Genomic DNA, 12233 nt, shown 5'->3' with positions numbered 1-12233 from the left:
ACGAGACTTGTCTTCTCTGTGAAAGAAAGAAGCTTTGAAGCTAACTCTGCCCAGCCTTCACTGGATGGGGGGGGGGGCGCCCGGGGGCTGAAGGGAAAACTGTGACAACCACAGCCAGTCTACAGCAAGCTGTCAAGCCACACAACCAAGACATTTTCACTGCCACAACAAAGAGAGGACGGAACAAATGTAAGCCTCACTCAGAATAGAATGGTATTGAAACAGCCAGAGGGGGAGGGCCAACCAGAGCAGAGTTTAGTCAACAGTACTTAACTCCTTCACAACTAGGGTATCTACCTGGTCTGCAGCGGAACCCATCAGAGGCAAGTTCCTGGCCTTGTGGACAAACGCATGTGTACTTGGGCGAGTGTTTATTGATCTGAGGGGCTGGCAGACACATGTAGGAGCAGCCTCCATTCTCAACCCTTTCATTGCACCAGTTTGTCCCTACGGAGAGAGACAAGCAAAACAAAGCACCTCAGTCATTGCTCTTAGCCAAGCTCTTTAACACTCATGACACATTTCTGTGAAGACATTTAAATCCAAAGATCCCTAGGCATTTACTAACAAGCTGTTTCTGTATTGCGCAACCCAACATGGGTAATGATAAAAAAAAAAAAAAAAAAAGACAAAGAAAAACAAAAACCAAAAATGTGCCAAATCAGTAATCTTCTGGCAAGTATTACACCATGCACTGTTCTACATGGATAAAAAAAAAAAAAGAGTTGAGTGTGTAGAAGTGAAACCATCAGTCATTCTTCAAAGTATGTTTACTGAATCCCGTTGGGCTCATTCTTTTTCAGGGCCCCGAGACCTCGGGGACTCACCAGACAGCTGGATTAGCTCATGGTACACAATGATGTCCTGTGGCTCGTTCAGATTGCTGGCCAGCATAGTTACATCTGAGCCTGTGAATTTGTTTGCTCCATAAATGGCCTCATTCTCACCATCTGTCCAGAACACTCGATCCTGACAAAAAAATGAAATAAATAATAAGTACTCTGCCTCGGGTCAAAAGCAGATGCAAAAAGACATTTGCTTGATCCAAATACTGCAGGGCAGTGGGGATATTTCAGTGCTCTTCTGACAAATCATAGAGCAGTAAGACTCCATAGCCACTCAAATCCTCCAGCACTGCTGCTTATAAGGTGTACTTCAAAGTTGATAATGAAATGAAATTCAGTGCACAACCTTTTGACTTAATGTAATACAAAAAATATTGTTACAAATGGATAAGATAAATTGATGATGTAGTTTATTTAATACTACCTAGCAAACACTGCTTTGTTGCCCACCAAATGCATTTACGGAAAAGCTATAATACTTTGAAGTTTTGCCCTTGATTAACAATGTTAAATAGTTAAACTCTTACCTCAAAAACAGTGAGTGCGAAAGGGTGGGCCAAGTAATCTGGGGACTGTAGAACTTTCCGCCTGTTGTCTCCATTCAAGTCCACACTACACAGCATGTGCAGCTTCGAATCCACCCAGTAAAGTCTACTCTTGATCAGATCTGCCGAGACAACTCTGACGATTACATCGGACTGAACTCTTAAAAGAGGGATTGCTCAACTACGATAGAAATATAAAGCTTTACCCACCCAGTGTGATTCCATTGGGCCACTGAATGTCTGTCTCGACTAGGACCTGTCTATCAACACCATTCATACCAGACTTCTCGATCTTCGCTGGCTCGCCCCAGTCTGACCAGTACAGGAATCTAATGATGGATCAGAGAATATAAAATCAGATGCTGCGAAATTACCTTTGTATATTTTTACAACTGAATACAGATAGCCCAGAATCATGAATTACCCTGAGAGGGGATCCACGGCAATGGAGGCTGGCTCTTTCAGGCCACTGTCAAACAGAACTTTCCTCTTGGTGCCATTGAAGTTGGCCACTGTTATGCTCTTACTTCCAAGGTCAGACCAGTAAATGTTCTTATAGATCCAGTCCACTGCTATCCCAACAGGCGTCTGAATGTTGTCAATCACTTTTGTGTGACTGCCTGCATCTTCACGTTTATCTAATAACATGCTGAGAACACAGCATAAGTAAAAATCTGGTAAATTATATGCAGTGATGAGAAAATATAGTTTGCGTTGTAAAACTTTGCTTTGCTGTCTTGAGGAAAAATTTTGTGAGCTCAGTGAAGTAGATGCGACAATCCATTACCTGAAGATGGCCTTCTGACCCAGGTCAGCCCAAAAGATCCTCTGCTGAGTGAAGTCAGCATCCAGAGCCACAGTGTTACGAAGCTGTTCCACAATCTGTGTGTACTCTCTGCGTTCAAGGCCAAGCTTTCGGATGTCCCTCCGATTAGTGAAAATCAGACATGGCTCTTTACCTGTACATCCAAACACAACGTGCACAGTGCATAATAGCATTGACTTCCTTTCCTCGGAAAAAAGGAAGTCACAAGTAGTACAATATAGGTTGGAACTCTATTGAAATCAAACTCTTTCAGGCAAATTTTTAGTATTATACAGATCACCAACCAACAAGTGATCAGTTTGGTTAAGAACCTCCATAGCCCTGCTTTTAATACAGTAAAATAATCAGCAATAACGAGTAAGTTCAAAGTCTTGGGGGAAGACTAAATATTGTTCACACTTACCCACTGCTTTACACACTCCGGTGGTGGGATCCATCTGGTAGCCGTTGTGACACTCACATTTGTAGCCCCCTTTGAGGTTGATACAGATTTGACTACAGATCCCAGGGTTCAAGCATTCATTGATATCTGAGGGTGAGAGGTAGTCAGTAAAACCACTGAAACAGCAAGTCAATTACATAAACACATATCATCATCACTCTAAAGGTAAATGGAGGATCAGATTTAATGCAAGCAGAAGCTTCTCATTTCATCCATGAGGTATTGGGTATGCGGTAGAGAGATTGGATTCTCTCAAAATGAGAATGCAGGCTTTTGTCCTCCCCTCTTGAATCAAGTCACTAAAAGTCAAATTTTCACTGCTGAAAGCTAAGCCTCAATTCTTCTTCAAATCATCCCAACAGCACCTATGGATCTTACCACCACAGGTCTTGCGATCAATCAGCTGCAATCCTGGAGTGCAGTCGCATTCATAGCCAATCACCATGTCCCGGCATATATGTGAACAACCACCATTGTTGAGAAGGCACTCGTTCAAATCTGAAACGGAAAAATATGCATGTGCTTGCTGCACTTAAAATATCCATAATTCAGCTTTGCTGGGACAACCAAATCAGAGAGGCATTAAAAATAAAAATACGTTGGCTATTAATAGATGTGTTATGTGAGTAGAAAGCATGTGGGATACATGAACAGAACTGGCCTTGGACCGACCCCCGTAAAACAGACAAATTTAAGAGTCAGTATTGATTCTTTGTTTAACAAATGAACCATAAAGAGCCCAGAGCCACACTGCATGCTATGCCTTCTATGACTAATGAGACTTTGAACAGATGTTTTGAAACCCAACTCATGTCATGCTACATGTAAAATAGCATGACCTGACTTATGTACAGCAGTTTAAAGTGAATAACAGTAGGAGGGCCTTCACTCACTGCATTCTTTGATTGGTTCATCACTCCAGTCGGGGCAGTCCCGTGCCTTATTGCACACTTTGCTCATCTCGATGCACTCTCCACTCCGGCACTTAAACTTGTCAGGGCCGTTGCATTGGGTCACTGTGTAAAAGGGCACCAGAAATATGATGTGCAACTTGACCCCATCACTGTTAAGAGAGTTAATAACTATACAATTGTCGCACAGCTGAAAAGTAGCATATAATCATGCTTAGCTCATTAATGGGATATTTCAGGATGAAACTTGAAGAAATCATCTCAGGTTTTAGATCAACTACTGTATTACCATTGGTCTACAGAGATGAAGTGTGCACAAAGACTGTACTTGACCTATTTATTCCATCAAGAAAGGCCAGATCTTATCCACATCTGACCTCTTTTGTAAAAACATTATTACCCACAGACGAAACGCTTTGCAATGCTTCAGGCAGAACAATTAGGGGAAAAAGGAAGCCTTCTGGTTCAGTGGACTCACAGTTTTTACAGTTGACTTCATCTGTTCCATCAGTACAATCTCTGATACCGTTGCACTGCCTGCTGCCATGGATACAGTTGCCATCGTCACACTTGAACTGGTCTGGTCGGCAGGTACGGACAGCTGGAGAGTGGACGGAAAAACAACAGCTTGTTAGTGAGCCACAGAGCTCCTTGCTAATGGCAGATTTGACCTCTTCCAGACAGAGACAAACTCACACTAAAATTCCTTGCACACATGGTATACACCAAGGTTCACCTGTATCTACACACAGGGCCAGGATATGAACTTCCTTCCAAGACCAAAGATTGTATTTCGAAAGGCGAATGGTATCAAAGTATAACTACTGTAGACTTTTGATAAATGTATAACTTGAAAGTCCACACAAATTATCCAAACTAAATACAGTGACATACAAGCATAACTCCACATCATAAAATGACTATCCCTGTAGTAGACTACCTATCCTCAGTAACGGTACAGGCACCATCCCAGAACCACACACACACACACACACACACACGCACGCGCACACACGCACACATGCACACACGCACGCACACACGCACACACGCACGCACACACGCACACACACACAGAGAGACAGACACACACACACAGAGAGACAGACACACACACACAGAGAGACAGACACACACACACAGAGACAGAGACACACAGACACACTCACGGCAGTTGGTCTCATCACTGCCATCCTTGCAGTCTGGGTCTCCATCACAGCGCCATTTGCGGTGGATACACTCTCCAGAACCACATTGTGTTTCACTGGATGAACACTTGGAAGGAGGAGTGGGATGACGGCCACAGCGCTGCGGTGACTCATCTGATTGGTCCTGGCAGTCAACGTCCTCATCACACACCCAACTGGATGGGATGCAGGTGGCATTACCACACTGGAACTGGTTGGGTCCACAGGAGGATGGTGCACAGTCCTGTTCATCACTTCCGTCCCCACAGTCATCCTCACCGTTACACACAAAGTTACGTGAGATGCAGCGGCCACTTGCACAAGTGAAATCCAGAGGACCACACGTGATATTCCCTATGTGTGTCAGAAACGAGAGGGAGAGACATCTGAGGAAAAATCCAAATTGAATGCCTCTACATCTTATGCCTCTGACTCTCCTTATTAATCACTGATTTACAAGAGTTGGGGTTAAAAAAAAATCCATTATTCATTACACATGTATTGTGACCAAAGGGAAAACAGAGCCATGGTTTTCAGTTTTGGTATGAAACCGTTTTACCACTAATATCTACTGTGTGGCAGCTCAGTAAACTGTAGGGAAGCAGGAATAGAGACAGGTGGCTTTGGAGCTGGTTTCTTTGAATGTCTTTAGGGTTGGGTGGATGACTCATCCTGTCAGTGTTTTAATGTTAATCACAATGGCCTGATGATTTGAAACGGCCTGACCCAGCATCCAAAGTGTTAGTTACTTATCACGATTGTCACAAAGCTCCAGGCTGTTAACTCACCACAATTCAACTCGTCTTCACCATTATCACAGTCATTCTCGCCGTCACACTTCCAGAAAATCGGGATGCACTGCGTGGAACCTACGCCACAGCTAAACTCATTCACACGACAGGTCCTTGTGTCTGAGGACAAAGGGATTGACGTGTAAACAAAGGACTGTGACAGTTAAAGATTAGTGCTCCAATTACTTAGACTCAAGATCTCTGTAGGAAAACAAAAAAACATTTTGTAAGCACCTATAATTATGAAAACATGAACGCACATATCTTCATTCCCAAAGAGAGATCACGTATTTTACATCAAAAGTAAACTACATGGTACTATACACACACTGAATGCCTGACACTTCAATAAAAGCATGGGCTGGGCCCAACTGGAAGTCAACGTGGTGTACTGCATGCACTGTAGATGTACAATCTCATTTATAAACCACGTGTAAGCTGATATGAATCATCACAGTATAATCTTTACTTTCCTGGCAATGGCCCATTCATAACATTGTTTAAACACAACTGACCAGCTTTGAGCTGTAGAATGAAACTACATTCAGAGAGAAAGGAAAGGTCTTAGAGCTATTGCCCAATCAGTGAAACACTATGCGCGTTGTGCCAAATCCAGACCGTCAAAGGTCACCTTCTCAGACTTTGAACCTAAATCACAGCCAGAAACAAAAAATATATGCATGTGTTTACATATACCCATCACTTACTTTTTTTTTGTTAAAGAACTTTGCGTGCAAGAGTTTCAAAAGACGCTTTTTTACCAAGAAAACACAAGAATGAGCCACGACCTTTAGAAACTCACACACACGCAGTTCTTTTCCATTTACTGCTGACTACCTTTCCAACAGCTGGTCAAATAAGGAGTGATATGGAGTCCTGCTGCACAGACTCGCACGTACAGTGTGGAGAGCTACTCAGCTGACATGGTAAAAATGTGTTCCTGCTGCCCAATGTACAAGGCAGATGCCAATATGGAACATTAAATGAAGACAGCCCTTAGGTGACCACCTGGTGTCCCTCAGGGTGAGTAAATTCATTTAGATGTGATAGGGCAAAATGGACATAACACTTCAGTACTCTGGAAAGAACTAGTGAGTAACCTGATCTGACATACTGATCTGATGTTTGATCCCTAGCCATTTCCAACCAGAGACACAGCTGTTTCACTAGAAAATGAATGTATCCCATGATGCATCGTTGAACGTGCCCTTATACTGTCAGCACTTATGGAAGATGACAACTGTAAAATATCCCAATATAGACCTGTGGTACTATTTATATAGAGAGAGCATTCCAACTTTGTTTAACTGTATCATCACACAATTCAGTTCACATTCATGCAAAGAAAGAACCACGGCATAAGCCACATGCTGCATAATACAGATGACCATTACTGGAAAGTCAATAAACAAGTATATTTTACACACACACACACACACACACACACACACACACACACACACACACACACACACACACACACACACACTTACTTGCATTCTTATGTGACCGAAGAAATAGACACAAGTCACCATGGAAATGACACACGGTCACTAATAGAATGTACTAAATGAGCAAGCTAGCAGTAAACAGATAATGATGCTCTTAGGTCTGCTAGCTTTAACAAAAGCTTACTTCCAGAAAATGTATGGCCACTTGCGGCAAAATACATGCTGGGTCCAAGGGTGAGGCAACAGTGATTCAACAGAGAAACACTGAAGTAACCAGTGAGTATAAATAACCATCTCTACATTTGCCACAGATGAGGATAGAAATGTTTTGACTTACGGCATATTTCCACGCTCTCATCGGAGCCATCCTCGCAGTCTGGTTCCCCATCACAGTGCCATCTCTTGGGAATACACTGGCCATTGCGACAGACAAAGTCTACTTCAGCACAGGTCTTCCTCACTGTAAACACAAAAACTGTGAGTCAACATGAAATGATCAAAACAAGTGTCCTGCTACAGTTTTTAACAATTCGCTTAAGAGCACCGACTCAGCTGTAACTTAAAAACCAACACGCTCAGCAGATATTTTTCCTTGGAAAAATTTGTGAAAAGCTGAACTTTGCACCCCATCATGACAATCTTTGTTTCTAAAGCCTTCAGGGTAATACTGAAAGCCCCCCACCCCCCGGAATGCTTACACACATTCTAAGATTCCATGGATTGTTATGCTTTAAACAACAGAATAACCCAAGGTTATAATATAATTGGGAATCCCTTTAACATCTACGATGCTAAGCTAAGGAAACAACAGCTAGCCCCCCAGCCAGCCCCAATGCCCATACAAATTTTCAGTCTCTTCATGTCCACTCAGTGTTTAAGTGCATACTCAGAGAAAACCACTCTGTGTGGCCAGAATGGCAATAAGTGCTGGAGCACCTCTAACTTATGTCCTGCTGGCATTCCTAACAGAAGGGAAACTCTCTGCTAGTGAACAGTGAACATGAGAAGAGGGCAGTCTGAACTCTTGTGAATACAGCAGACACTGAATGACGTAAAAACAACCTTGGATGTGGTGTAGTCCTGATTACTTCAACGTGACTGTTTAATGAAAATCATTCTTCGAGGGCTGAGTTTCATTTCTGTGCCAACCCCTCCCTTTCAATTCTCTTTTCCCACATATCAATGACCCAGTTTACACATGGATACAAGGATAGTTGGTTCATCCAGATGGGGCCCTGATCTCCATCTCCCTCCCTATGTTTGCTGCAATTTTTAGCAGTCCTAAAACTGCCAATACATTGGAAGGATCTGTGTTTTAAGTAGAGCAGTGCACCGTTCAGTTTGGTCGCTTTTACATAAGGACATGCCAAGGCATTTTTTCCCCCAAAATGGTGCACAGTTTGTTACATCAGAGAACACTGCAATTCAAGATTTGAAGCAAGCCTGTGAGTATGTGCTACATGGGAACTGTGAATCACGTGTGGGTGTTTGCTGGCACAAACACACAGTGACAAGGTGTGTCACTCACCGCAGGTGTTCTCGTCACTCCCATCTGAGCAGTCCTCATCCCCGTCACACTGCCAAACAGACGGGATGCATCGACCATTCCCACACTGAAACTGTGACGGCTCACATTCTGTCCGCGATCCTGGGAAGATGAACAGGGAAGTGGAGACTAGCTTCAATTACTATACTTTTGAATTTTGAACAATGGCAACAGGCAGTAATTCTAAGTATGAAACATTTTCAGGAAAACTAGCACTTATTCTCTGTCAGAACTTTGAAAACTGAACAAAAAAAGTGAGCTAAAAAAATGACCTACCATAACCTACATCTCGGAGGACCCCTACAGAACAGCTTACCAGTAACAAACTGCACTTACTACAAGTCCTCACAAATACTAGGACTACAGACATGCATTCTTAGGAATTCTAATATGACGGGCTTTGCTATGAAACAGCATACTAATTTACAACAGAAGGGGCACAGTACACTAAAAAAAAAGTAAACACTATTCACATTGTGAAAATGTTCACTTTGTTGCACTGCACCCACATGGTGTCCACAGGCCAGAGCTGCTAAAGTATTCAATAGGTTTAAAAGGAGCCAGTAGTCATCAGCGAAAGCTGAGGTTACAAGAGAGTGGACAAGAGGACCGTGTGTACCTTTATCACACTGACATCATCATGGCACTATAAATCAGCCAGGCTTCTCCAAGCAGCCCACACAGCAATATAAAAATACTGTCATAAATTAAAAATATTATTACAAATATAACCTTATAAACCATGTCACCAAGAGCTCAAAAAGTTACCTAAAGCACAGGCGTGCTTAGAGGAAGACTTCACTGTTGAGGAGAGAAAGATATTATCAATTCATATTTTTATGGGTCTCATTCATATTAAAAAAAAAAATCTGTGCTGATCTAAAACCACTCTTTCTGCTCATTAGGCAATGAAAAACAAAACTCAGTGTCTACAGGTTATGTAAGAGGACATCCTTTTATCATTATGAATTACAAAAACCATCCAAAACAATCCTGTGTATTGTAACAGCCCCTTGGCACAAAACGTTTCACGCATTTGTTTTGAACCAGTGACCCTGTGGCTGCTGCTTGCTAAACAATGCAGTCTCTTCACGGGTGCCCACTTTAGCTGCGACCACTGTGACATGCGACACATTCTCCAGAATCAGCTGCCGCTGGGTCATGGCTGATACTGCTCGCATTAATGACCCAGTGAGGAGAACAGCCTCAGATCATCGTCTGGCAACTGGCCTGTCACCATCACTGCCAATTAAAGCAAGCTTTCTCCAAAACAGAGCCACAATGGAACGCTTAGCACCACAGACAACCAATGAGATGACGACTGGATTTTACAGTACATGCTGCAATTCAAAAAAGACAGAGCTAGTAAGGAAACAGGATTGTAACTGTAAGAAGCACATGGTGCCTACACAGTGTTCACCTAAAGAAGGGACATTTTTTTTCTCCAGCTCTCCGTTAGGCTGATTACGTGTAACAGAACACAGCCGTCCATCCTCATGTCTTTTTGATTATTTTATTGTTTATTCTGAACCATATACTCATGACAAGTGGTCATTTCAAATCAAATGTCCAAATGAGTCAAAAGGACAGATGAAGCAATTGAATATTAAAACATCAGTGAACTCTCATTCCATGGTAAATCATAATTTTATCCATTTATGATTTACCACACTATTACTGTGCAATGCCTGAACAAATTTTTATATTCATAGTCTAGAATGTAGTGTGCTTAGCTGACAGTAAGATTACAAATCTTAAGACTTGTTCTTTAATGTAGGTCATACAAATTGTGCTTTGGGTTCTTAAAAACAACAGCAATTCATCACAACTCTTAGTTTGCCTTGACAGCTGACTGCAAAGAGAACATGTCCTTATAAATAAAAACTCATCAGATCTTTCAATTTTATGTGATACCTCCGAGAGCATAACAAGAAAGTACACTCCATAACAGGAAAACACTTCTGATTTATATCACAGAAACTATCCCACCTCACTACAATCGTCTTTGCCCTCTCAACCACCTGGCAGTCACATGGCAGGTTCAATACAGACACAAGCAACAATGAGAACATGAGAATATCCAGGTATCCATTCCAACAACACACAAGATGAAGCTCAATGTTTAGCTTTCATTGTCGTTCTGGGTGGCAACATGCAGTTACATTAGGACATTGGACGCCAGCACCAGCCATGGTGAGGCCGAGTGCAGTCCCCGCCCCCACCATAATATCTAACAACCCGGCTTCTTCAATAGCCCACTCAACACTGCGGGACCATACTCAGCGCATCACAAAGCAATTCTCAGACGAATTAGGTCAACTCTCCAGTCGCTAATTTGCGTGGAAGACCATTATATGTAGAAAAAACACAGTTTTAATATTCATGAGGGGAATAAAATTGAGTCGTTTGACAGTGTAAAAACTGTATTTTGGCGTTCGGTAAAAGTGTTGCTTGCTGCGGTTCAATAATGAACCAGAGCACTTCAGTATGGTAGATCCCTGGGCCCACCTAGTTGACAAGCTAATGAAATTAACGCAATACTGGCTAAGTATTGCGTTTACCTTCACTGACACTTGCTCCCTTAGTCCAGCCCTTCCCACCCACACTCCATTCTACTCATTGTATATAAGCAACCGTCGGGGAATAAAGGGAAGAAATGGAAAATCGAGTACCTTCGGCTCATCTTAAGGAATGAATGAATTAATAAATAAATAAGCTTTCTACCACACGGTAAAAGAAAAAAACATGCACTGAGCGCATCTGTTGATACAGGAGCTAAAATGAGCCTCTAAAACGACCGAAAACAAGCAAAATAAGGAAATATGACTGTAATGCAGACCAATTAATGACAACCATAAATAATTTGTTGATCGAAGGTAGTATGTAACATTCGCAGAGGCCTGACGAGACGCATTTTAATTTAACGATCAATGACCCAGCCTCCACAATTACCAGGCAACTATCAGCTGAAAACAATTCAAAGACTACATACGTCACAGCCATAAATCATAAACTATGTTATCCGTGAAAATAAAACGTTTTATGAATGTTTAGTGCCGCACACCTATCAAACAGTGCCTTTATTACAAAGAAATGATAGCACTCCTTCTGTCAAATTAAAGATAGAGAAGACAGCTTCGTTGTATTGTACTCGCACACGATAAGAAAAATCGGCAGTCGCTATTCAGGCTTCATCTTTCCATGTACTCACCTCGAGTATAACCACACAGTTGAAGGCATATCGGTAGGATAAGAAACCTCAGAATAGACGTGACCATTTCGTGGTATCGCTGTACAGTGTGGTCTGGCCTCGTCCGTCTCCGCTGATACTGTGGCAAACCGATACACCAATGTAGAACAAACAGAAACCAACGTAAATCAAGCGCTTTTATCTCATTTAGTCCGCTCACTTCAGCCTTTCCGTCTTTGGGAACCGGTCACAGTACCGCAATCCATGTCCTAATTTACTGATAGCGTGAACCTGCAGCAAATAACCGCGCCAGTCGAGCCAAGGTTTTCCCCCCTCCTCAACGTGTCATTTACACATATTTAACCCTTTCCGCACCTTCACTGTATCACCTGCAATGGATTTTCCTCAAGGAGCGTCATGTACCCTAAAACCACTCAAAAAACAACAGCAACAACAGCAACAAAAAGGGTTTGCGATTCTGAAACATTTACACAATAGC

At 42.3% G+C, this 12233-nt stretch overlaps 1 protein-coding gene across 3 annotated transcripts in view; it reads right to left on the bottom strand.

The window, feature by feature from the left end:
• Positions 1-11822, bottom strand: part of vldlr (very low density lipoprotein receptor) — a 17198-nt gene extending 5376 nt beyond the window's left edge. Inside the window, exons 1-16 of one of the 3 annotated variants that reach the window (XM_030769966.1) lie at positions 11768-11822; positions 10076-10081; positions 8527-8646; positions 7336-7458; positions 5545-5667; positions 4739-5110; positions 4048-4170; positions 3552-3674; positions 3037-3156; positions 2620-2745; positions 2178-2349; positions 1815-2039; positions 1601-1719; positions 1373-1512; positions 828-969; positions 298-447 (exon numbers count right to left, since the gene is read on the bottom strand). In XM_030769966.1, coding sequence (XP_030625826.1) covers positions 298-447; positions 828-969; positions 1373-1512; positions 1601-1719; positions 1815-2039; positions 2178-2349; positions 2620-2745; positions 3037-3156; positions 3552-3674; positions 4048-4170; positions 4739-5110; positions 5545-5667; positions 7336-7458; positions 8527-8646; positions 10076-10081; positions 11768-11822 — 2239 coding nt within the window. Of the gene's footprint in view, positions 1-297; positions 448-827; positions 970-1372; positions 1513-1600; positions 1720-1814; positions 2040-2177; positions 2350-2619; positions 2746-3036; positions 3157-3551; positions 3675-4047; positions 4171-4738; positions 5111-5544; positions 5668-7335; positions 7459-8526; positions 8647-9010; positions 9034-10075; positions 10082-11755 lie in introns of all 3 variants that reach the window. The other 2 variants (XM_030769965.1, XM_030769964.1) reach the window with 2 other exon arrangements.
• Positions 11823-12233: the final 411 nt, after the last annotated feature.

Source organism: Chanos chanos, chromosome 3 (assembly GCF_902362185.1).
Source record: "Chanos chanos chromosome 3, fChaCha1.1, whole genome shotgun sequence".
NCBI classification, from domain to species: domain Eukaryota; kingdom Metazoa; phylum Chordata; class Actinopteri; order Gonorynchiformes; family Chanidae; genus Chanos; species Chanos chanos.
The sequence above is the reverse complement of the archived record's forward strand: the minus strand, read 5'-3'. Positions and strand labels throughout refer to the sequence as shown.